Source organism: Chenopodium album, chromosome 16, assembly GCF_948465745.1.
Source record: "Chenopodium album chromosome 16, dcCheAlbu1.1, whole genome shotgun sequence".
NCBI classification, from domain to species: domain Eukaryota; kingdom Viridiplantae; phylum Streptophyta; class Magnoliopsida; order Caryophyllales; family Amaranthaceae; genus Chenopodium; species Chenopodium album.
In genome coordinates this window covers 37638493-37665779 of record NC_137849.1, presented here as the reverse complement: position 1 = coordinate 37665779, position 27287 = coordinate 37638493, and the positions used below count along the sequence as shown (strand labels likewise).

Sequence of the window (27287 nt, the reverse complement as noted above, 5' to 3'; positions counted from 1 at the left end):
TGAAATTAGACATGAAAAACTCTATACATTTCACATGGGGTTCATAAGAACTAAATTCCTACAAGAAAATTCTATAAACTCATAGAACCATAACCCTCACACGCCAAAGTTAAGTCTAAAATCAAAACATAGTTGATAATGGAGAAAAGGAATATGTGAACATACCTCCATAGTGCCTCTAGTAATTTACCTTAGCAATTAGTGACGAATAATCCAATGACCACCACTTGTAGTGATTGTGCATCCACTAAGTATTTTGAGCTTCTTGAAGCACATTTGAATTCATGTTCTTTACTTGAAACATATTGACATTATGTGGAGATTTACTAGGCATAGCATCAAAATAAATAAAATTCTTAAGAATCACGTTTCACACATAAAGAGATCAATAATGATACTTTAAACAAATGCCATAATAAACCAAATCGAACCAAGTAAGAATTAGAATGAACAAAACATGCAATAAGAATTAATAACTCTTGAAAACTCTCTCTTAAGGTGGACAGTTAAAGCAGTAAAATAATCTAACCATTGAATTAAATAATATTTCAAACATTATCATACTTCAAAAATTCATCACAAGGCTAACACAACTTAGTTAACACACTAATATATAAGATAGCCACCAAAAGAATTTCAAAAGCAAAATTAATAGAAGTAGTACAATCATATATATATTCTTCAACAAGAACTATAGATATATGCCACAATTAAGAGCCACAAAAACAACAACCATAATACTATTCTCCTATGGAGGAAAAATACACATATGACTCTTTACAAAATAATCACATGATTCTAATTCAAAAACTTCTCATACTTAATAAATTGATGGAATTATTAACACAAGTTCTTGAAAAGAAGTATGCAAAGTAAGCATTATGAGCATGAACAAAGTTTCAAAAGCATGACATATACACATCATTGTATATATTTGCTAAAAACAATAATCGTTGATAACATGCTCAACATATTTAACACATGATTCATGGTAAAATTTATAAATCCTACAAGTTAACAAGTCATAAAAATTAACCATGAATTATCTATCAACATAGACATGTAAACATTAAGTACTCAACATACTGCTAAAAGAAAATAATCTAAAGGAATGGCCTAATATTTACTTTCTCAATGAACAAAACAAGACATATGTTCAAACAACCAACACATTGGTAGATAAAGCCAATTAACATATTTCTAAGTACTAAGTTCAAACCACAAGTATAGAACAAAGAAAAAGAAATAATCATACCATGTAATATCACACATATAACATGGATTATATACATTAGCCTATAAACTAATAATCATATGACAAATAATACATAATGGACAAAATAATCATCTAATATTATAATGCCAAAAATCACAACTCATGTATTTGCCAAGATGATTATTAGAATTAAAATTACATGCTAATCATAATCAAATTAAAATTATTTTAGAAAGAACCTCCCTTGAATTAATTCAAGTGTCAAAGATGAGCATTCTCCGTAGTACGCCCAAATTTCCCCTCCAAAAATGCAGCTCAACTTTGAAACCATAACTCCCAAACATGAGCAGCTATCAACGATCCAACCGTTGAAAATGAAGCCTTATATGTCCTAAACAAGCTCCCAAAATTTCAGTCCAAACGGAGAATGATTGACCTTCGATCGGGGACCATTTCCGGGACTACTCCCAGAAAAACGTGAAAAAAAATTTTCTTCAAAAAATAATTTTCTTTGCACATTTATTCTTTCGATCAATACTCAACTAGTAGCCAATAAAAATATATAATTTCGTTTTCAAATTGTTGTAATATAAGAAGTATTTTCAAGGCTATACCGAAATTAAAATAAGAAGATCGAAAAGATGATCTTATGACAATGAAAGAGTACGGTGTGTCGTGATGCAAATCATTGACTTGAAAACGAAATTCCGGCGCAACCGGGGTGCACAATTGTATTCGCCGGCACGTTCCCTAAGGTTAACGCGCCACTTCCACACAAAGGCACTTTTGGGTGGAAGCACTACAAGAAAATAACCTTTTCGTAGCGATTATTTTAACCTTTAGTATCGATTGTAATTGCAACAAAAAGCTTTCCCAACGAATGGTCATTCGATACAATATCCCCCGTTGCCTTAGCCTTTAGTAGTGGTTTTCAATATCGCTGGGGTTGGCCTCAATAATCGATACGAAAAACTACGTCCAATCGTGGTGATTATTGTAGCGATTACAATCGCTATAAATGTTGAACTCATTTTCTTCAAAAAAAAAAAGCATGCATATGAGCTTTATAAGATTCGAACATGCAACCTCAAACTCTTATAGTAAATGTTTCACCAATAAGCTATGACATATTTTATGTATTTTATTTCAAACAATATTTATATATCTAGTGTTGAAAAGGCTTTTCGTATTGATTTTGGGATTTAGTGGCGATTGTAAATGATACGATTTCTCAAAATTATATAAATGTGTAAAAATAGTGTGGATATGTATTATTATGTTTTTCGTATCGATTTTATGGGAAAACCATGGCGATTGTAAAATGATACGAGTTCCTTAATTATTTCACAAACATGCTTGCATATTGTAGCGAATATACAAATCGCTACGAAATAATCGCTACGAAAAGACATTTTTCTTGTAGTGAAGGTTGGAGCCCAATAACTTATGCCCAATATGGAGTATGTGTTTAAGCAAGCTTGTGTTTGATATGTATTTCTTGTGTATATCAAAATCAGAAAACATCCTCCAATTTATAGAAATGAATGATAGAAGAAGATGAAAGATCATGGAGGAATCTTCTATGAACAAGGAAATGAAATAAGAAATATTATGGTGATTAAAACACCATAATCAACCTCTTAAATGGGGGGTTACAAGAAATCAAACAAGAAGAGGAATCCAAGGGAACCGTTGGAGTCCAACGGACAAACACGCGCTCGATCGGGCGGACACTCCCTTTTTCCAGACGTCTTCTCGTGCTCGGACGGGCGCCAATTCTGGCACCCGATCGGGCGGCGGAACTCTAGAATTTTGCGACTCTTCTCGCGCCCGATCGGGCGCCCATATCTGACCCTTTGAATTTCCTTTCGTTATTTTCAACAAGTTAGTCACTCAATATAATTTTTTTAACCAATCACAAGAGGAAAGCGAATACACTAAAGAAGGGGAGATGTGACACTTATTATTATCCATCAAATTCATTGTTTGATTAACAACACAATTTATTTTACACGACCTCTAATAGAATACAAAATGAAATTAAACAGGTCTGATTCCTTTTCCAAAATAATTTGGTATGTAGCTATCCTATAACTTTTTCTTGGATAGATTTTTTTGTCCATTGTCACTATAAAAGTGAGGTGGTGGAGAAAAACAAAGAAAAAAAAAACATGTAAGCTAATCTAAGTATTTTTTTGACATTTTTAATAATACTTTCCGAAATAATTGGCTATAAAAAAGAATACAATTGTACAATAATAACAATATTAGTGCATTTTATAAGGAATTTTTCAATTCTATAATAATGTGGTGGCAAAAATGTATTGACTCATACCAAGAACCAACAAAGAAAAATAATAATTGAAATAAAGCAAATTCCAATGTAAGTAAGTTGTGTTCCATTTTGCTATGTCCAAATCAACCAAAAATCTATCAATTCACTGGTCATATACTCATATTACATGTGGTGCTATCTACTCCGACCGACCTACTAAAAATAAGAACATTATTCGATTGAATTTTTGCAATTTTAGAAAATGGGTTAAAATTATGTGATTTAAATTGATAATTTGTGAGCTAATTAATGGCTTTTTTGGGCAAGGCAGCTAGCGCTCTATGAAAATTCTTTTTGCCGTCGTTGAAAACTGTCTTTAGGCAAATGTTACATCATAGAATTGCAATGACGCCAATGAGTCAAATAATTGTTGATAAAGTTATTATCATTTATCAATACAATTACCCGTCAAAAAAATTCAATACAATTGAGTAGGCCGTGTTGCTAGATAGATATATAAATTATATACTTCATATAAAATTGGGGTCTTAACGATCCATTTATAGATCAAAGTTAGTATGAATCGAGTTAAGTTTTGAGTTGATACTGAAATTGATCAACCTTAGCCCAACCTGATAATGATCATATTATTAGGTTGGGCTAGCCTAGATCGAAATTGGCCAAAAAAAATAAGGCAGAAGTTCTATTTAGAAGTTGATGCATTTGGCAAAGCATGAGCTGCCTGGCTGTTTAAAAGGATGAAAAATGTTTCCCATTCCTTCTGTTCAGCTATTCTGCTTGAGTGCCTGCAGTAGATTACAACTTTTAGCTAGCACTTCTATGTCTATATCTCTATTATATCCGAACTTCAATTACTATAATAGGTGAAGACCACTAGCCATTGTGACTGCAAGAGAATACATGGATCCATGTTGAAAAAAACATTAATGAAAGGACCAAATTAAACAAGTTTAAGCTGATAATTGAAGTACATGATCGATTTATTTATTCTATCATATACTAGCCTTATTACTCCACACTCTTGTAAGACCATAATAATTTATTCACATCAAGTGTGGATTGTAAAAGTACAGCGTGATTGAGACTTTCTCTTTTATTATAGTGACACTTGACATAAATTATGTTTACTCCGTACGACTTTATCGTGTAACTGCTCCTAGAAGTCTAGCAACACATGGAGTATAAAATAGGTCTCTCTTAATCTCGACTTTCTCAACGCTATGTTATTCACTTATAGTCTTATACTCTAATAAATTACTCGTACCATGTGTGCACGAATTCATCAATCCGCACCCTTTCAATAAGAATTACTTGTTCATTAATCTGCAACACAGTCGTAGTCTAATACGAGTAGCATACTAGAAGGTCTAGAAGACTAGAACCATTTGTGTACGTAATGTCAAACCCCACAAATTTGCTTCATGTAATAAGAGATCTCCTTGCACAAAAATCACCAAGAAATGCTCTTCTTCTCTATAACCAATTTCAACGCCAGAATGTATGCAATTTAGATGTAATCCCTTTAATTTTCAAGGCATGTTCTTGTTTATCATTGAAAAATCATGGGAAATCTTTACATGCTGAATCAGTGAAGTATGGAGTAGATTTTGATGTTATGGTTGGAACTTCATTGTTGGGTATGTACTCAAAATGTGGGGAAATTGTTGATGCACGTAAGGTGTTTGATAATATGCCTCAGAGAAATGTGATCACTTGGAATGCAATGATAGCTGGGTACTTGATTGGTGGGGATACTATGGCTGCATTGTCATTGTTTGAAGCTATGCCGGAGAGGACAGTTGTTACATGGAATGAGATGATTCGTGGGTTCGCGGTGATGGGGGACACGGCGATGGCTAGGGAGTTGTTTGATCAGGTGAATGTAGAGATGAGGACTGTTGTTACTTGGACTGTGATGGTTGATGGGTATGCTAGGAATGGGATGATGGAGGCTGCAAGAGAAGTTTTTGAGGTTATGCCGAAAAGAAACTGTTTTGTTTGGTCAGTGATGATAAATAGGTATTGTAAGATAGGTGAAGTTGAGGAGGCTAAGGCCATGTTTTATAGAACCCCTGTTAGGAATTTGGTGATTTGGAATTCATTAGTGTCTGGGTTGGCGCGAAATGGATTTTGTGAAGATGCTATTGATGCATACCGTGAAATGCAAGTGGATGGGTTTGAGCCTGATGAAGTGACTGTAACAAGTGTTTTATCTGCTTGTTCACAGTTAGGTTGTTTGGATGTCGGTAAGGAGGTCCATTCAAGAATATGTGAGAAGGGGATTAAGTGTAATCAGTTTGTTCTTAATGGTTTGGTGGACATGTATGCAAAATGTGGAGATTTGAATACTGCAAGGTCGATTTTTGAAGGGATGCGTCAAAGGAATGGGACTTGTTGGAATTCTATGATCACCGGGTTTGCTGTTCATGGAAAATGTCAGGAGGCTGTTGAATTCTTTTATCAGATGGAAACTGAAAGTGTGAAGCCAGATGAGATATCTTTTCTTTCTGTTCTTTCAGCTTGTGCTCATGGAGGACTGGTGCAAGAAGGGTTAAACATATTTTCGAAGATGGAAAAGTACGGAGTAAAAGCAGGTGTTAAGCACTATGGTTGCATTATCGATCTGTTGGGAAGAGGAGGGAGGTTAAAAGAAGCATTTGATCTGGTCAAGAGCATGCCGATGAGACCAAATGATACAATTTGGGGAACTCTACTAGGAGCTTGTCGAGTGCATTCAGAGGCCATTTTGGCTGAGGAGGCACTTGAAGATATTGTTCACATGGATTCTATAAATGGTTCACATTATGTTCTCCTATCAAATATTTATGCTGATTCAGACCGATGGGAGAAGTCCGAGGAAATAAGGACAGCCATGATTGACAAAGGAATAGAAAAGACTTCTGCGACTAGTTCATGCATGTTTGGCAGTAGAAACTAGAAACAGCAACTTTTAACTTGCGAGTCCTGTCATCTGTTTATAATACATTGATTATAGGGTCAAAAATGATCTTTCTATCGAATCTCTTGCAGGGTAAATACAGGCTTTTGCAACTGAGTAGTTTATCATTGCTCACCCAGATATAATCAAGGAACTGCCTGTCGGATGATGCCAATGATCCAGACAAACATTCTGCACTTGAGAGGGTCCTTACAATGTCTAAACTTGTGACTTGACTGTGTATGTCTATTTTACAATATGTTTAGCTGACTGCAGGTTTGCACAATAATAAGGGAAGATTGCTCTCCTATTCTTGGATTCCTTGGTTTAGCCATTAGCCAATTCAAACAACACGAAAAGATTCGGCGATTTGTTTCAGATCCTGGTAATGCCTCTTCCATTGGAGTCCTGTAAATTGGCAGAAACATATGGAGTTAGAATGTATAGCTGCTCTCTAAAAAATACGGAGTATGGAATTAGAATGTATAGCTGCTCCCTACCACTTCCAGTAACACAGAATAGATAGAGCCGATTTCCAGCTGCAGTAGCTGTGATAAATATGTGAGGTGGCTCCAATTCAAACTGGTAATATCTTCTTCCAGAATGCTCCGCCACATTCGTGCTTAACACTCTCCCTTCTACATTCTCTCCTATTACTTCTGGTCCAAAGGCACTAATCACCTTCTCAGGTGTTCCAATTTCTTCAATTGTAGTATTGTCCCCAAGTTCTATGCACATAAAGTAGCCACATTGAATCATGTTACTCATACAAAGTGTATGAATTCTTAAAACCAACACATACTCATTAATACCAACATATAGATGCAAAGCTACTTAGCCAGAAATCAGTTGATTTTTTATTAGGAAAATTAGTTGGGTTTTTTTAGTCTTCAGCCAAAGTTACATTCTGGTTATGCTGATAATTTACAAGAACAATGCCATTGTGCCAAGGTACTCACCATCTGCAAATCTACGGACTGGAGCAACAACGACAAACAAGCGACCTTGCTTGGGGCTTGCAAATCTAAGATCAATTTCTGTGCCACCTAGATCTGCAATAGAGACAGGAACCTGCAATATGGGATCATGAAACAACTTCAGGAGAGCTAGTCTTCATGTTTTTTGAAAATAGTTTGTGTAGATACAGTTTGTGTTAAATGTCTTAAGTTACAGTCAAAACAAGCAAAGTCCTCGTGAAACTGGTTGAATTTCTTTACCTCATCCCAATCTCCAGGGACTTTGAAAAGGTAAGGTATTATTGGACTCCATCCAACACCATGGCCTCCAGACTTTTCATCTGGTCTCTGGTATGTTCTCCAACCTGTCTGAGCATTATATGACTTATTAGCATCTTATGAACAAGCCATAAATCAAAGGGGTGACAGAGGGGAATGAAATAGCTTAGGAGTTGGGAATTATAGAAATTATTTTGCTTTTTGGTTAATGTGAATATGAAACCAATTCTGTCACAATTAAGAGTTTGAAAGGTAGCACCGTGTCTTAAATTGAGAACTTTAAGATGTTTACCTTTCTTCTTAATGTCCATTGTCTATAGTATTACCGTAAACAAGGTTAGAATTATGATAGTAGAGTTACTAATGGGGCTTTTATTAGGAATGAAATATAGGTGATATGAGGTTGGAACTTAATATCATGTGTTTGGTTTTGCTTAGAATGAACAATATTCTTTTATCTGGTACCTGAAGACATGGTATGAGCCATGCCCACCTACCCCCTTGGTTTTTAAGCCCCATATCTTGTGGGTTTGAGGTATGGGTTTGAAAATTGTAATTTTCTTAAACAAACACGAGGTATGGGTTTTACACTTTTACCCATCATAAAACCATACCTCATACCTAAATTAATTGAACCAAACGCCCCTTTAGAGTTTACTAGACAGTAGACACATGAATCATGTAAGTGATATGAACACCAACTTTGTGACTTTTCAAAAATATTATCTTCAAGGAGCAGAATATATATTGTCTTCTCTGCTGCAAAGAGTTTGTTTTGCTGCAGCAGCCGGGTACACCCCTTAGGAAGCTTAGACTAGGAGAAGAGATAGCTTTATTATACCTGCAGTACTAAGCTAGACATTCTTTTTTGCATATGCAGGGTATTTATTGTTCACTGGTTTAATGTCACAAATCTGCAAAACACATGCCCCACAACATAGTCCTTGGATCCTTCAGAAGGCCCTTAAGACTTCAATGCGAAACTTGATCTTCAAACTAACAAACTTTTGCAGTTACCAAAAGTAGTGCATGACCAGTATATTCTCAAGTGCCTACATGATCACTTCATGGACCTGATTTTCTTTCATTCAATGAACTCGACTGGTCATCCTAGAGTCGTTAACTATAAATAAAAATGCCAAGAATTGATCATTTTGGTTGCAAAATGCCTGACCCTCTCCAGTGACTTCTAATATGTGAATGTGGCTAATTGCAGAGTCTTGTCAGTTTTTGAAAATTTAGAAATTGAGCATGTTGAAGAGCTGACTTTGGGGCACATTTGATGTTGGGAACTGAGAAGAGCAATTTCTACCCAGGAACAGTATGACATCTCAAAATTGGAGATACTTCCTAGGGGCCGTGACTGTCTCACAGAGTTGCAGCGCTTCAAGAGTTATCTATTTATTTCCTTTATAATTGGAGATCCTCAGATCCTTGCCAAAATGCATTGGTTGACCTACCCAATTTTGTGAGCTTGTCATTTGGTATTGTCCCAGTCCAAAAATACTTCTTGAAATACTTGGTAGCTTCTCCAATTTACACCATTTTGAGATAGGGAAATGTCCAAAGGTATTGAGGAAATTTCAAAAGGTGTATGGAGAATCTTGCTACATTTGTAAATTATTCGGTTCATCCCTGATTTTCAACTGAGAAATTATTCAGTTCAACCCTGATTTTCAACTTAATAACTAATATTCTGATCCTTTGTGAGTTTGTGAGTTTGTGGAAGCTCTAAAACTTAATTTTTTTTTTTATCAATTTCCAGGACTGTCAGTTCCGGGATGCAGTGCTTCGATAAGCTTATTTATCATATTCACTAAAGCTTCTCTTGGGTGATGGTTCCATTTGTGCAAACTTCTGTTGTTCAAGGTTCCTTTTATCAACCTATCAATTTATGCTTTTGTGTTATCGAAGCAAACTCAGAAGCAGGGCCTCCCTTGTCTGATATATCATATTAGGTAATAAGCTCTCAACTGCTATTATGCTTGATATTTATTGTATGCTTATCCCCAATAAAATTATGTTTGCAAGACCTAAATACCTGATCACAGGTATGCTAAGTGAGTGAAGACAGGGCAGTATGCAGATACCCTATGCTTATTTCCTATCCTGAAACTTATCTCCTCATTAATGAGGCTATGAAATGAAATTGATCATAAGGTTATTGCATCTTATTTAAGGTCTTTCTATTCTATATCAGTCTACTAAATTCTCATCTGAAAAAGATGCATCTCATTAATTATCAGGATACCAGCATCTGTTCACTGGCTATTTAGACACTTAAAGAATAAGATTATCCTCTTCTGTTCACATTTTCCCATAAGAAAAATTCCCCACTTAGCTGTCAGATAATGGGCAGTAGAGTATATATTTTTTCAAATTAAAAAAAAAAAAAAAAAAAAAAAAAAAAAAAAAAAAAAAAAAAAAAAAACAAGCAAAAATAATATGAAATGAAATCTAAAATACCCAGATAAGTAATTTAACCTTCTTCATTTGGCTCAGACAATCCAGGTACTCTGCCAGCAAGAGGCCCTTGTTTAACAACAGCCAAACCCGGTGCTGGAAATCCAAGAGCTGTGAGAGAAGTAACCAAAGGAGCAACCCCAGATTGCAGAACTAGTGATCTTCTCTTCAATACTCCAGAAGAAAGCCTCTCCTGATCAGCTCTGTCATTGTCAGATGTTTCTGCTGGAGTAAGTGATGACTGAACAAACTCATTCCGGATTCGTCGATTCTGATTTCGATTATGTTTTGGCAGATGTATATCCCAGGCTAAACAAGAAGAGCTACTGCACATAGTTGATTCCATCTTTTCCTCTAGTAATATTACAGGAATAGGTAGCAAGAACTGAGAAGAATTATGTATAGTTTTGTGAATTATGCTTGAAATGCCAGATATATGGTGTTAAAACTCCAGTGTTATCTGGAAAATTTGTGTGTTACTGATGTAACATAATTTGTTGTGCTTTAAGTGGAGAATTCAGTTGAAAATTGAAGTGTTCTCATTTCTTATTGGTTATGTGTAGTCTGTGTACCTGATTGTTGTGAACATAGGGATAGAAAGCTGAGTGAACAAAACCCAAGTCTTATATTCCAACGTTGCTGACCTGACACGTGGAATATCAGGATTTTTGTTGTTCATCATATCATCTCTTCTCTTCCTTTCTAGAAAATTTCACTAATCATTGCTCCGTATTACTACTTCATCCTTCTCATAAAATAAAATAGTTCTCATTTCTCATTTTTTTTTTTTTGACAGGTGTTAAATTAAATAATAAGGATTAGGAATTTAGGATTGTATAAAAGAACATAAGCCCTTAATTAAAATTTTTGCGTAAGAAGCAAAAATCTATAAAATACATTGATGACAATTTTTTTTTTGGAAAAAATACATCAACATTAATGAATAATTGAAAAAAAATCCAAAAAGGTTTTTTTTTTTTTCTCTTTTTTTTTTCTTATTTTTATAAGGGCAATAAACTCGGGAAAAAGTAAAGGTAGTTTGTTTGGAATTATCTTTTTTTTTTTTTTTTAATGGGGGTACATTTCAGGTTCCCACACATCCAAAAAAAAAATCAAGTTGTTGGAATGTGACTCGAGAATCAATTGAGGCTTGGCATAAGCTAAGGGGATTAATTACTTGTGTTAAGCAAGGAAGCATTGGATGGGTCATCTTCAACTGGACATATCTCTCAAACTACTTGGAGTTTTGAGGTGATTCAAGTAGGAGGTGAAAGTTTGTTCAAGCTTTCCAATGATAGGTCATAAGCTTAATTTTAATGAGAAACGAGGAAGTTATTACTGTTTTACTACGAGCTATCTATACTAACCTGAACAGGGGCTATATGTCCGTGCCAAATATGGCATGTCCGTGCAGCTGGACTTCCAGACGACCAATAGCTTCTGGTTTGATTTATCTAGGTTAGCATGTGCCATATTTGGCACGTTTGTGCCTGCCTGATACTCTGTTCAAATTTGTCTAGGGTATAAATACCCATTTGGGTTATTTTCTTTATTATCCCAAAACTGAGAGAAACACATTAATAGCTAGGGTTCTTGTTCTTGTTCTTGAAACTCTTGTGCGTTAGAGTGGAAATTAGTGAGAGATTACTCTTGTAAACACTAATTGAAATCAATACAACTACTCTCCTTGCTTTGAGTGGGTTTTGTAGTCTTCAAGTAATTGCTTGAAGGATTTTCCCACCTTCCAATTTTCCTGTCTCTTTTACTATCAAATTTTTTAATTGTTCTTTGCTAATTACTTCAACTATCAACCAATTGTTCTAACACAAGTAATTTAAAAAAGAAAAGAAAATGGGAATATTACACGCTCTCCCATTCATTAAGAGGTTGCTTGAAATTAATACAGTATCAACACATTCCACACACACAAACTTTTCTTCCTCTTCGTAGTTCGCACACCATGTGTTGCCTATTATCGTTCTCCTTTTCTTAGATCCTTAATTTTTTTATACGATAGATAAATTGAGCCTCAACTTCATACTACTATCACAAGAAAGTTGGCTGCCTGCCTGACTTGCAATGCCCAAGGGTAAGGGGAGAGGATTTGTCATTAATGAAAATTGTACCTTGTACCTTAAGGATGTGAGGGGACCTAATGTACCATTGTACCAAAAGATCTTTCTCTTCATAAATCCTTAACAGAGACACAAAATACCCTCCAAACTATTATCACCGCTACAACCTTTTCCTCTCGTTCGTTAATCTCGATGGAACTCGTTGTTTTTAAGTTTTCCTTTAATACACATGCTTGTAAAATTGCCATACTATTTTACTCACTCCTTTAGGTTCTCCTATACTCCATATTTTTTATTTCTAAGTTGGTTATTCAAAAAATTATGAAAATTCCATGATTAGTGTAGGCGTCGTTCGAAGTGCGCTTACCTTAAGCATGTTGTGAATATACTTGGCACTCATAGGAAGTGGGATTGACATAATACGATTAGGGACAAGGAAAGTAGGGAGCCGTCAACAAGTTTTTAAGGAATTTGTAAACCGTTCACGGATCATAAAAGGCAACCACGAATAAAGGGACAACGATAGGCAATAACGATTGACCCGTGAAGGTTGCACCCTATTCATAATCTATGAGATTACTAACTCCATATGGTTCAGAACCACGAAAGGAGGATCGGGGATGATGGTACGAAGTGAGTCATGGAGTCACATTCGTCCGTATTGGCCTCTACTCGATTCTTATAGCGAAAAGTATTCCTGCGATCTCAAAGGCATGCAACACAAAGATTCAATTTGCTCCAAACTATTATTAAGCTAAATTGGTTGAATATTAATGCAACACATAATTCTAAAATATTAGTTATCTCTTGATTAAACAACAAGATTAAAAAGGAACCTAAACCGGTCGTCCAAATTATCTTATTAGGCGTGATTTTCAATTACATATTCCCTTTAAACATGCAATATGGTGATCAATAATAATAATAGAATAAACATTAATATTGGAAGCAATTCAACAATAATCCAACAATTAATATATGACAAACATAACAAAAATCATTAGAAAAATAATAAAAGGAACATGATTCCTTAAATTGAATTTGTTTGCTTGCAATTACAAAATAATAAACGCGTTAGTAACTTCAAGGAAAACCAATAAAACAATAATTAAAATTAAATTAAATAGAGTTGATTTGGGGTCAACCCCTCAAACAGTTCTACCTTTCACGCCTTGGTTTAAGGACGGAACTTCGGGTAAAGTACGGACTCCTTGGAGTGCTTAAGTGATGTAAGTTTAAGGCTTAGAATATGAGAGAGAGAGAAGAGAATGATTTTTGGTGTAGAGAAGAGGAAGAGAGAATGATTTGGTGCCCCGAACTGTAGAAAAGAGGGGGGTATTTATTGAGAAAATGAGTAGAGGGAACACACGAAACCCTAAAAAGATAAAACCCTAGTTTTGGGGCGCCGTGACACAGCAGAGGTTGTTGCGACACGGCAAAACATGCTGTGACGCGGGGAAGTAGCTGCCCTAAAAAGATAAAACGCGTTCAGGTTTTACGCGAAGAAAATATGAAAAATCTCGTGACGTGGCAGAAGCTGCTGTGGCGCGGCAACTTTCACCGTGGCGCGGCACGTGGCGCCGTGTCATGGTGCACTGCTTTTCCCAAAATGCGTCAAAATTCATAAACGTGTGAGAAAAACGCGGAAAATACACGAAAAAAGCACCTTGCCACGTCAGCTTTTGCCATGTCGTGGCATTTTAGCTGCTGCGCGGTAATTCCAGTTTTTTACACGTTTTTAAAACTACAATAACTTTTGATCCGTAACTCGGAATAAGGAATATAATATATCATTGGAAATCTTATCAAGTCTACTTTCCAACCCAATTAGAATTAGGTCAAAATCATTTGTAGATTTTAAGATATGGCCGTTTTAGTGAAAGGGTGTCGGTTTTGGGCCGATTTTAGTATTTTGCTTATATCTTCTTCGTTTTAAATAGGAATTGGACTTATGATATATCATTGGAAAGCTTATTGAAAGACCTATCCAACCAAATAATAATTGGATCAAAATTATAGGTCCACAAAATCAGTTTTCTCTCGGTTTTGTGATTTGGACACGAAAAGTGGAAAGTAAGTTATGGTTTAGGGAAATGAACTAGGAATGGATTGGTTTATGAAATGTATTGGGAATGAATATGGATTTAAACACTCCAAAGGTTAAATACTCAACCCGACCAATAATGGTGGTGAAAGGTTGTTCATCATTGGGTTTGGTTTTGGGAAGACATTTTTAGGTGTCTACAATTAGAAATTACAATTTAGGCCCCGTTCTCTTCATCTTATTTTTGCTGAACTGAAATTATTTTTACTGAAACAAAATTATATTTGCTGAACTTAAATTATTTTTACTGAACTTAAATTAATTTTACTGAACTGAAATTATTTTTGCTGAACTGAAACTATTTTTACTGATTTTCTATTACAATTCTTCTTTAAGAAAACTGAATTTTACTGAACTGAACTTATTTTTACTGAACTGAAATTATTTTTACTTAATATTATTTTTTTAAGGTGAAGAGAACAGGGCCTTAATACGAATAATGAAATCTCATTTGATATGTATTTATTTTACAGATTATTGTACTAAAAAGATCATATGAATTGAACATAGCCTAAATTGTTTAGCTCAAATCGAGTCTAAGGTGTTGTTTGGTTGATATGGGATTTTATTTTCCATAGGCAATTGCATTTCATTGGAATTAAATTCCCACATTCAATTTCCTAGGAATTGCATAAATTTATTTGGTTGTTATAAAGGAAATTGCAATTCATGGGAATTTTGAGTTACCAAGGGGCCTTGGTAATTTATTTATCACATTTTGTAGGAATTGGAAATTCCCATAAATTTGCAATTCCTACATATTTCACTTTTTATAGCTAACCAAACAAACCCCCAAAGACTAAATTCCCATGATTTTTCAATTGCCCCATTTTTTTTGTTCAACCAAACAAGGCCTAAATATCAGTCGGTTTGATTGGGTTGAGAATTGTTGATAGATTCAAACCGACCCGCAAAACCCCAACAACCCAAATTTCGACCCGTTTTAATTTCCACGGGTCTTCCACACTCATCACTCATCCAAAACAATTACCCGCTTCTCTTATCAATTTTCATATTTCTCTCTCCTTTTTTAGGGCTTTCATTTGAATCATTTCTCTGAAAACCCTAGAATTCAAACCTAAAAATCCCCAAATTCACCTCTAAATCACCCCAATTTTCTCGCCGATCTTGCAAATTCAATCATGCCTCGAGGAGACGAATACGAAGACGACGAAGATTTGGAGCCAGAAGATGGTGACGAGTATGGCGAAGATCTGTACGAAGAAGAACCCGAGGATGAAGACGATGAGGACGACTATGACAGCGCAAGAGGCGCTAAAGCAAGCGCAAAGAAGCGTCGGAGATCGGATTTTATCGATGATGTTGCGGAGGAAGACGATGATGAGGAAGAAGAAGACGACGATGCTTATGCTCGCGCGCGCCGCCATAAGAAGAGCCGTGGTGGTGGGTTTATTGATGATATTGCGGCGGAAGTTGATGATGAGGATGAAGAAGAGGAGGATGGAGAAGATGGTACATTTTTCTCTACTTTGTTCTTGATTAATGAATTAATTTTTTTTTTTGGTGAATTAATTATTGATTTTTTGTTCATTTTAGCTGAAATAGTTTGTTTAGTGGAAATTGGCTCTTTTTTGAAATTTTATCTGATTGCTAGCTTTGATTTTTATTTGGGTTGCTTAAGTAGTGGGTTCTGATGATGCAATGCTGATTTTGGTTGCAATGGAGAAGTTAAGGGGAATTAAGCGAGGCATTTAGTGTTGTCTGGTTGTCAGTTATGGTCTGAAAAGTTGAGGATTAAATTGATTGATGCTGGGTTGAGAGGCCTATTTTGGTGTGAGTAAATATGGAGTGATTTTTGTGTGAGCAATGACTATTTGAGTTTGCATTCCTGCATTTTTTGATCTGGTATTTTGGGTTTATCGTTCTTAGCTTAGTTCGATTAAAAGATAATAAATTTGGAGCCTTAATTTGGTTCAATCAAGTCCGGTGGTCATTGTCAGTAATTTTCTAAATGTTAATTAAATATATAAAAGTTCAAGATAATTAAATGTATAAAAGTTCAAGATGAGGTTTATGTGATCTTGGGTACTTATGTTTAATAAGAACAGTTTGGTCTTACCTTTTCTTGATGTGCGAATAAGGCATAACAAATTACATTATTCCGTTTCTTTGCAAGTAACTACACCAGCATGAATTTAAAGTTATGGTATGTAGTATCCTTAAAGCACTTGTTTGGAGATATAATTTGCAAATAATCACAAGGATGATTTTATGATATATGGAGTATGGATTTTGTTACTAGATGTTTTACTTTGATGTGGTGGATCCCTATGCTCGCTTGGAAGATATGTAGTGGTTTAACTTTTTGCTTGATGACATTCAATAACATTGATGACTTATTTGGGAGGACAGCTGATAACCTACACTGTGATTCCTTTGTGTAGATACCTCAAAGCAGTCTCTTGCTGTATCTGTTCAAGAGCAAATAGCATAGAAATAAAATTAGTTCTTAGGTTACTAAATGGAGTCCGGCATGGCATAATATACTGCAGCAATGATTTTAATTGAAGTAATTTTCAATGACAGTTTTAGAATGCATCATTCTCAACCTAAAAAAGTTAGCATGTATCTCTAGCCTGAAGGAATGGTTACAGGATTGCATTGTATTTTGAGAATATTATTGGTTGCAGTTCTCAAATCTTTGTAGTCAGAGGCAACAAGAGATTAATTTCTGCCTACAATGACTCTTGTAAACGCTTAATGGCTCAAATGACCTCTGCGTATTTCCTGTGAAGATTTAGTTTTATTGTCTTTTGCCTAAGTTGTTTTTTACTGCCTCATCTTATTAGTGCTCAATAGCTAAGACTTGGCGCAGAGCATCATCCATGTCTTACCTGAATGTTTGTCTCTGTGCTGGTGTGCATCCTACAATTTATATCAGTTTTCTCCCTGTGGTACTCTTTTGAACATAATACCTAGTGTTCTCAAACCCTTATCACTTTGAACACTTCATCCATGATGGTTTTTCACTTTTTTTAATCATCTGTAAAATTAGCCACAATGTTATTCTTTTACTCTAGTTTAAGTTTTCAACCTATGTCTCGCACCTTTATAGGATTGGTAAATATGAACTGCCTCCGTTTTTGAAAGTTCTTTACACTTTATTTGCACGGACTACAATGCGATCTTTAACCATTAACACCTCTAATTTTGTATTACAAAAAATTATAAAAAATTGATATTTGAAAAATAAGTACCGAGACAAATCAAACAAGATCGCACATGACTATTTTGAAAAACGTAATAGTGAAAATTAATGGTTCAAAATTTCTAACTATGGACACATTCTAAAGTGTCTAGCTCTTTCAGGTGTTCAGAGGTAGTATGACATAAGAGATTGATGGTTATTTAGAGGCTAATTATGCTATTTATTATCAATAAATGCTGATCGGTTACTTGTTTTTTGCCTGGTCAGATTGGTCATAGTTGTGTGTTCAAACGGAGAGAACAATTGGAAACAGATTGTTCCGAAGAGGGGAAAAAGTTGATGTGGAGGGAGAACTTTATATTTAAGGGAACTTAATTTGGGAAACAACAGTGACTGATTTTATAACAATTTTAATCATTACTCCCTCCTTCCCCTAATACAAAGTCTCTTTTGGTTTTTGCGCGGGAATTAAGAAAGTTGTAAATTCTTTAAAATTAATGATTAAAAGTACATATATGCATGTGGGGTTAGAGAGAGATAGAGAGAAAAAAAAGTAGATGGGAATGATTGAAGAGATAGAGAGAGAAAGTGTTGGAATTTGATGTTAAAACTTAAAAGTACAAAAAAGTAAAGGAAAAAAGATGACAACTCATCAAAAAGAGGGTAATAATGTCAAAAAATACAATCTTTAAATAGTAAGAGGCATTGTATTTTGGTTTACCTAAAAAGGTAATGAGGGGATGGAGGGATTATATATATATATATATATATATATATATATATATATATATATATATATATATATATATATATATATATATATATATAATTCAGGAGTAAAAATCTGTCTTTATTAGCAAGGATCTAATTACCTGAAATACACATTTAATCACTGTTATTCAGTTAAGCAATTTTAGTTTAGTAAAAATCAACTGAATTGAATAGGGCCTTGGCTATCATTATATACGGTTCTTATTCAATATAACTTGTGTGTGCAGATTTTATTGTAGACAACACAGCAGATATTGCCGAGGAAGATGAGAGAAGGATGCATCGGCGACCTTTGCTGCCTAGAGAGGAGCAGGAAGAAGATGTTGAAGATCTTGAGAGGAGAATACAGGAACGGTATGCTCGGTCAAGTCAGGCAGAGTATGATGAAGAGACCACAGATGTGGAGCAGCAGGCCCTTTTGCCATCTGTTCGGGATCCCAAGCTGTGGATGGTGAAATGTGGGGTAGGATTGACTTATCCTAATTATATTGGCTATTCATGATTTCATGTCTGTAATCTGTATGATTAGATCATTCTTTGCTTTCATTTTCGTATGACATCGGAGCTATTATCTGTTTGAAATATGTCAGATTGGCCGTGAAAGGGAGGTTGCTGTATGTCTCATGCAAAAGTTTATTGATAAAGGATCTGAGTTGCAAATTCGTTCTGTTGTAGCTCTTGATCACCTGAAGAATTTTATATATGTTGAGGCTGACAAAGAAGCCCATGTTAGAGAGGTGCGCAGAGATATATTTTTTGTATACTAATTTTCTTTACTTATTTTGTTACTTCTGTTTCTTAGACTCTTTATTGATTTCAGGCCATCAAGGGAATGCGCAACATATTTCCTAGCAAAATAACACTGGTCCCGATCAAAGAAATGACTGATGTTCTGTCTGTTGAAACAAAAGCAATTGACCTCTCCAGGGACACCTGGGTGAGGATGAAAACTGGGACCTACAAAGGAGATCTAGCAAAGGTATAGTGTACTTTTTTGTTTGGACCTTATGATCATGTTGCCTTGTCTGAAATCTTTATCCTGGATTTCTGTAGGTTTTGGATGTGGACAATGTACGGCAAAGAGTAACAGTGAAGTTGATTCCACGGATAGATTTGCAAGTTCTTGCTAACAAGTTGGTATGTAATTTATTATGCTGGAAATTCTTATTGTTAATGTATGAATATGCTGTATTTTGCTATTACCTCTCTTTTGACATCAATATTGGAAGAAATTATGGTTGTTAGATGTTAGCATTAACTGTTGTCTATTTGGGTTCATTTTGTATTTTTGATCTGCTTGTGAATTGGAATTATGCTAGTTGCTTACTGTTTCATTTTCAGGAGGGTAGAGATGTCGCCAAGAAAAAAGCATTTGTTCCTCCGCCTCGATTTATGAATATAGAGGAAGCTAGGTATTGACTTGGCTCTCTTTCTATCTCTTTCCCCCTGTTGTAGCTGGATTTTCTTCCTTGTTAGCCATTGACTCTTGGTTTTGGGCTTATTATTGCTCTTAGGGATCTGCACATACGTGTTGAGCGAAGGAGGGATTCTATGACAGGGGATTACTATGAAAATATAAACGGAATGATGTTTAAGGATGGATTCTTGATTAAATCAGTATCCATAAAATCAATCAGTACTCAGAACATACAACCCACTTTTGATGAATTGGAGAAGTTCCGACATCCTGGTGAAGGTGATGGTGACATTGGCAGTTTGTCAACTTTATTTGCGAATAGAAAGAAAGGGCATTTCATGAAGGGTGATGCTGTTATTATTGTTAAGGGAGATCTTAAGAATTTGAAGGGATGGGTTGAGAAAGTTGAGGATGGAAATGTACACATAAGACCAAATGAGAAGGGCCTTCCGGTACCAAAATTGCTTCTAAATTCTAAAATACTCCATTATTGTTAAGGGTTACTTTTTCTATGTATCTTACATGCTCTCTTGTTTTTGCAGAAAACACTTGCAATTAATGAAAAAGATCTTTGCAAATATTTTGAACCAGGGAATCATGTTAAGGTTATTTCTGGCTCTCATGAAGGTGCAACTGGTATGGTTGTGAAGGTTGATGGCCATGTGCTGATAATAATATCTGATACAACTAAAGAACATGTACAGTTCTCTTGCCTTGTTTTTATTCTTATTACTTAACATAACCGACAACATTGTCTGTTGTTCTTCTTTGAGTGATTCCTGAATTTTTTTTTTTTTTTTTGCTATTTTGTGTAACTTTTGGTTATGTGCAGCTTCGAGTTTTTGCTGATCATGTTGTTGAAAGCTCCGAAGTGACAACAGGTGTCACAAAAATTGGAGACTATGAGCTGCATGATCTTGTGCTGTTAGAGTAAGCAGCTCTCTTATAACTTTGTCCTCTCTTTTTGCTGTATCCATTTTTTCTCGTAGCTATTTTTTATTTTTTAATAATTTTTTGTGAATTGTTTGTGTATTAACTTTTATGTAATCTTGTGCAGCAATACGAGCTTTGGTGTAATCATACGAGTAGAAAGTGAAGCTTTCCAGGTGATTGTCTGTGACTCAACTGTTTGAAGTAAATATATTTTGATCTCTTGTATGAATATGTCATATTTATTTCAGGTGCTCAAAGGGGTTCCAGATCGCCCTGAGGTTGTGCTAGTGAGGTTGAGAGAGATAAGATCCAAAATTGATAAAAAGTTGTTTGCACAAGATCGATCTAAGAACCCTGTAGCTGTGAAGGATGTTGTCAGGGTTCTTGAGGGGCCATGCAAGGTGTGACATATCTTTCTCTATAATCCTTTGCACTCTAGCCTTTAATTATGCACTCCTCTAAATCCTCTATGATACCATAGTATTGGTATTTTTTTTTTTAAAAAAATAATTTTATTATCTGTATTATCTTTTTGACTTGCAGGGAAAACAAGGCCCTGTTGAGCACATATTTAGAGGTGTTTTGTTCATATATGATCGTCATCACCTTGAGCATGCCGGATTTATATGTGCCAAGTCTCAGTCATGTCTAGTTGTTGGTGGCTCAAGAGGAAACAGAGATAATAAAATAGTAAGGATCTTTATGCTTTCTAATTGAGGACGAGGGGTTCTATTCTTGTTCTTGGGAAAGAGTATCTTGTGTTTATTTTTTTTGGGTTTTAGTTTTCTGTATGAGTACACTAATATCTTTGTCTATCCCTTGTTATTTTAGTCCCTCTCAACTGCAGATGTCCAAGTCTGCACTCTATAATTTTCTCTCCTGTTACAAAATCTTTCACGATCTTTACTAATATGAGTATATAATTAACTAGATTAAACCTCGTGCAATGCACGGTTGTTAAATAATTATAATTACAATAAATTTACCAAAAAGATTGATATAAATATTATGAATAGAATTATAAAATATATGTGAAAATAAAATTAAATTTGTAATAATTATAATGGGCATATTGATATTTAAGGAAGTTTATTTTTGATTTTGTACAAAGTAAAAGTCATAATATAGATACAAACCTTATTTTTAGAATTTTAGGTGACAATAAGTTTTTTTTTATTTTTATGTTTAAATTTTTTTTTTATTTTTTTTTATTTTTATAAATAAGTAATTTTGGAGGGAAACTTCTCATATTATGTTGCCAAGTGTCCCTATAAGTTTCGCCTTTAGTATAATGTAATTGATGATATTGATGGTCAAAGTATTGTATTGAAGACCATGAAAAGAGAAGTGTTACTATGTTTAGTAACAGAGGAAGCATTAGGCTATCATATTAAATCAAATACTACCTCTGTTTTTGTCTGTTTTTATAATGTTCTTAACTTATATCTTCTATATCATTTTACTTCATTTGCTGACTCTAGGTCATGTTCGGATTCTCATTGATTCATTTGTGTTTTTATCATTCTTCAATTCCAGGGTGGCCCGTTGTCAATTTTGAGAACTCCACAACGAATGCCTCAATCTCCTGGAAGACTACCACCAAGGGGTCCTCAATCAGATTGTGAGTCCCTTTACATGATATTCCTTCAACTTGGCATGTGTTATGGACCTCAGAAGTGACCATGTTGATTTTCTTTCAACTTGGCATGTATTTTTGCTTGTTCCTTCAACTTTTCCTTAATATTTAAATGGTATAATATACATTGTAACTTGTGATCATGTTGCAGTTGGAGGAAGGAGTAGAGGAGGTGGAAGAGGGCATGATTCTCTCATAGGGACTACAATTAAAATACGTCTTGGGCCTTACAAGGGTTACCGAGGACGTGTGAAGGACATTAAGGGTACAACTGTACGAGTTGAGTTGGAATCTCAGATGAAAGAGGTCACAGGCAAGTATTTGTTACTGTGTGATTATTGACAGGCATCTTAGTTTATTACACCATGAAGCTAATAGGCTAATGGCTAAGCTTTTTTTTTTTCCCAGTTGAGCGAAGTTTTATATCTGATAATGTGACGGTTACTACACCATACCGGTAATAGCCTTTTTCTTTTCTGCTGTATTCTTTGTTGCTCTGTGATATGCTGGGTATCTTACCCTTTTTTTCATCGTAGGGAACCAACACGATATGGTATGGGCAGTGAGACTCCTATGCATCCTTCACGTACACCAATGCATTCACACATGACTCCTATGAGAGAAGCGCGAGGTTGGTCTTTAATGTGTCTGTAACTTTGCATATCATGCTATAACAATGCGACTGAAATATGAGTCATGTTTCCTTAACATGCTTCGGTTATTGTCTTTTTCTAGCTACTCCCATTCATGATGGTATGAGGACACCAATGCGGAGTCGTGCATGGAACCCATATGCCCCAATGAGTCCAGCGAGGTCAGTTATGCTTTTTGTCTTTGATTTTGTTCTTCTTGGTAATTTAGTCGAACATTATGGCCTCTAGTAGATATAAGACTAGAATGCGAAAAATTAATTTTTTGAAAAGGCTATGTTGATCTTTTATACTTACTCCATTTCTTTAATATTGCAACATGGGGGAAGTGTACGATATTTTTGGAAGTGGGAATAAGTAATATATAGGCAAAATTACAGACTTGCAATGTGATTGCATATTTGCATGTATTAACTAAAGCAACAAATTTCAACAAGGGTATGTTGGTATTTGCAGTGTGAAAGGAGATTCTTATTTTCCTAAAATGGTTATGTTGTGATATTTGTGAAACTTTGTAAATAGTTAAGTTGCAATATCAAAGAAATGGAGGAAGTTGCTTTTCTTGAGCTATAGAAATACCCTTTCCATGCTAAAAATTATCAATGAGGCTGTTGTGGTTAATTAAGCGAATGTACATTATTAGTTGCTGAAAAGTAATGGATGATGAAAGTACATTAAATGGATTATTAATTAAATTGCCGAAAGTGTTAATTTTGATTGTTTTGGTTGTGAATGCCAGCCTGCCAGTTTATTTATTTATTTTTTAAAATATTTTTAGTTCTCCTGATATCTGTTCTTTTGACTGATTCCTGGATCTTGTGATGTCAGGGATGACTGGGAGGAAGCAAATCCTGCTTCTTGGGGAACAAGTCCACAGTATCGGGTATGGGTTAATTTCTAAATGTTTTATAGCAAGGCATTTTTTTTTTCTCTTGAAATGTGCTTGACGTGCTTGATGCTCTTCAGCCTGGAAGTCCCCCCTCGAGAACATATGAAGCCCTTACTCCTTCAGGCTGGGCTCCAACTCCTGGTGGCAATTATACTGACCCTGCGACCCCAAGAGATGGCGCTTCAGCTTATCGTAAGTTATCTATCAATTCACCTTTTTTTTTTTTTGAACTGTTGTTGTCTCTTGATCCTTTCTTTTAATATTTAACTGATTTGTATCCTCATTCCAGCCAATGCTCCAAGTCCTTATTTACCGTCAACACCTGGAGGGCCCTTGACACCAAGTTCTGTGTCGTATCTACCTGGTACTCCTGGCGGGCAACCGATGACGCCTGGTGGTGGCGGCCTTGATATGATGTCTCCTACAATAGGTTTGATTTCTTTCTTGTGCCCCCTTTTGAGCTTTATCCAATACAACATTCTTCTCTCTTTTGCATTTATTCACATCCTGTTGGATGATAGCTATGAAATATGGTTAGCTACTTCCACTGATTAAGTATTTTATTTTGATTATCTCTCTGTAGAGGTGTCAATATCTACTGCTACCCTCATTTATCACAGTGGATTGCTATAATGTAATTGCTGCATATTAGGGTTTATCATTTTTGATAGTTTCAGAGAACTTCTGGCCTGGTGTTTGGATAATCATGTTGTAGGCTTGTAGCACCTTTGCTTTGAATTGTTAGGATTGAAATAAGCTATGACTGTCTTTCAAGTTTTTGCTGCAAATCCCGAGTATTTTCAGTTTTTTTCCAGTGATAATTATTTTATAGGCTTGTAGCACCTCTGCTTGAGTTGCTAAGGTAGAAATAAGTAGGTTTATATGCTACGACTGTCTTTCATGTTTTGGCTGCAAATTCTGGATTTTTTCAGCATGGTTTTCCAGTGTTCGTCAGGTCCAGATATGAATCATATGAGAATCTTAGTTCTTTTAAGTAGGCAAGCCCAAACTGCTAGGTTGCTTTTGTTACTTTTCTATTCGCCTACACTGTTTCTTGCTTGAAAGCCTGCTCTTTTATTGGACGTCTTTTTTAAAGGCTCACTCTGAAAATGTGGTCTGATTGAAATAGAAGTTGGTTTCTGGTAATCTCTCCTTTTATTTTATTTTATTTTATTTTTTTATTTACATTATTGTCATTTTGTGGTATGGATTGGTTTCTAGTAGTAGTTATGTAATCTGTTACTTATATAATATGTTCAGAGACTTGAAATTATGTAAGCTTTTGAATTTATTGCTAATTTGCAATGAAAATGAACTTGGCTTTTTGTATAAAAGCAAATCACTTGGCTTTTAAGCTTCTCATCTTTGAATAAAATGATAAATTGGTTGCTTCGGGATAGTATGTATTGGTTTTCGATGAGGTGAAGTTGTACAAGTATATTTATGGAAAATGTAGTATGAGCATGATGTTCTCGTGTGGTTTGGCTGGAAAAATTGTAGGGCTGGCAATCCCTAACCCGACTCGAAGTTGCTGAGAGTACTCCAAACCCGACTTGATCCAAACCGAACGACCCAAATTCAACACGATTTGACCCAAAATTCATATTTCGTAATAATATTAAGTTTTACACTATTTTTGATACTTTTTAAACACAACCCGAAACTGACCTGAAATCTGACCTGAACCCGACCTGCTAACCCGAATTGCCACCCCTAAAAAATTGTGGTGCTTGGTAGGAAGTAGGAACTACTTTAATCTGGCTTATAAGTATATTTATAAGGAAGGTGATCTGCTGCTATATTCAGTAAGCCTTATGTTTTTTCAATTTAGATGTCTAGAGAGTCTTTCAACATATATTAATTTTGTCTTTGTTTGTAATGTTGATGTGCAGGTGGTGAGAATGAAGGATTATGGCTCATGCCTGATATTTTGGTAAATGTGGTCAAGTCAGGTGATGATAGCATGGTGGGAGTTGTGCAGGATGTGCTAGCGGTATGTTCTTTTTTGTTTAACTATAATTGCTTTGCAATCTCAGATTTTTTCTAATGGTGTGGTTTATTTAGTTGGCTTCTCTTGTATGTTGATTTATCCCGAGAATTGCTTAAGTGTCTCATCATGCAAACAATGCTTCTTGGAAGTCCACATTTGTCTGCTAATTGTAGGAGTTCACAAATGTATACATGGCAAGCACTTGAATATTCGTGTTCATATTAGGGTCCTTAAATCCGTCTCATCTTTATTATTCTCACAGGATGGTTCTTGCCGAGTTGCACTTGGAACAAGTGGCAATGGCGAGGTCATAACTGCCCTGCCAAATGAGATTGACTTGATTACTCCAAGGAAAGCTGATAAAATCAAGATAATGGGAGGTGCACAACGAGGGTTTACAGGTAAATTGATTGGGGTGGATGGTTCCGATGGAATTGTAAAAGTAGATGAATCACTCGATGTTAAGATATTGGATATGGGTATTCTGGCGAAGTTGGCACAGTCCTGATGCAAATTATTTGATTTTCCGGGATGGTGTAAATTTTGTTCCATGAAGCACAATGTATATTTTAGATAGATTAATAGAGACAATTTATAGGTCTTTTTCCCCTACTTGTACGTTCATATCTGTTTTTTTGACTTAGCTGCAATAATTTAAAATTACTAAGTTTCGAAGGGGGTGTTGGAATAAAACAAGGGGCTTGGTGATTCCAATTGTGCCAATCCCTTCATACCCAAAAATTACCTTGCTTTGCATTCCAGTATCTTTAAATCCAACCTTTTCCACGATGTCTCTTTTTCTAGCTTTCATCGCACAACTTGAATCAACCACGAAGTGTAAGCTTACAGTAATGTTTCGTATTGTACTTCGCACAATCATTTATTATTTAAGAAGTTTTAAATACAAAGATGATCTTAAAACATTTTATCAATTAAATATCACACGGAGTAAAGTGAGATGTCTTCAAACTATTTCTTCTCAGTCCCATCTTTGTTGGATTATATGTATGGTGTGTTATGTAGTTCGAAGAAGTCTCTGACTTGGTTTGAAACTGTGGTTAGCCATCCCGTGGTAGTTGCAGTAATTGAATTTTGCCAGTTTTAACTAAACTGGCGATGGCCCTCTATTTCTTAGTATGTCTCACTTTGGATCACATCGGGTTAACACAGACAGTTTGTTTTTCCGAACTTCCTAGCCTTTTCGACTCAAATTGGTCAAATCGGAATCAGCCAATGGCCTATTGTTTAAGGCAACTAACACGAATACACAATTTGGAATCAATCAACATTTGTCTAATCGGTTAAGAAAGTGACCCTTAGGCCTTAGCATGTCGGAGAGTTAACTTATAAGGTTTCTGCAATTACTCACTCAGAAAAGCCAGAAATGTAAGAACTAATTCATCAAAGAGCTAATAATCACAAAACCTGCAATTATATTAACATTAGCTCTAAACATTTTGGTATACCGAAAGTTTAAACACTAATTCCCGAAAGGCACTCGAAAT

The 27287-nt window shown here is 35.3% G+C and overlaps 2 protein-coding genes and 1 pseudogene across 2 annotated transcripts; 2 read left to right on the top strand and 1 right to left on the bottom strand.

Annotated features, from left to right (window-relative positions):
• The first annotated feature begins 4828 nt into the window (after positions 1-4828).
• Positions 4829-6450, top strand: LOC145584213 (pentatricopeptide repeat-containing protein At3g21470 pseudogene; annotated as a pseudogene).
• LOC145586448 (psbP domain-containing protein 4, chloroplastic-like) lies at positions 6386-10724 on the bottom strand. The gene is made up of 5 exons (XM_081643288.1): positions 10170-10724; positions 7668-7771; positions 7410-7521; positions 6951-7178; positions 6386-6858 (listed from the first exon to the last, which is right to left on the bottom strand). The coding sequence occupies exons 1-5, from the start codon at positions 10492-10494 to the stop codon at positions 6794-6796; spliced, it is 834 nt and encodes a 277-aa protein (XP_081499414.1). The 5' UTR covers positions 10495-10724; the 3' UTR covers positions 6386-6793.
• Positions 10725-15344: 4620 nt separating this feature from the next.
• LOC145586446 (putative transcription elongation factor SPT5 homolog 1) lies at positions 15345-26394 on the top strand. Its single transcript, XM_081643286.1, has 22 exons — positions 15345-15800; positions 18495-18730; positions 18858-19004; positions 19088-19246; positions 19321-19404; positions 19609-19679; positions 19782-20136; positions 20227-20382; positions 20517-20614; positions 20742-20790; positions 20866-21018; positions 21161-21307; positions 22154-22238; positions 22405-22566; positions 22662-22710; positions 22790-22884; positions 22989-23067; positions 23732-23786; positions 23870-23984; positions 24082-24222; positions 25685-25785; positions 26045-26394. The coding sequence occupies exons 1-22, from the start codon at positions 15470-15472 to the stop codon at positions 26288-26290; spliced, it is 3114 nt and encodes a 1037-aa protein (XP_081499412.1). The 5' UTR covers positions 15345-15469; the 3' UTR covers positions 26291-26394.
• Positions 26395-27287: the final 893 nt, after the last annotated feature.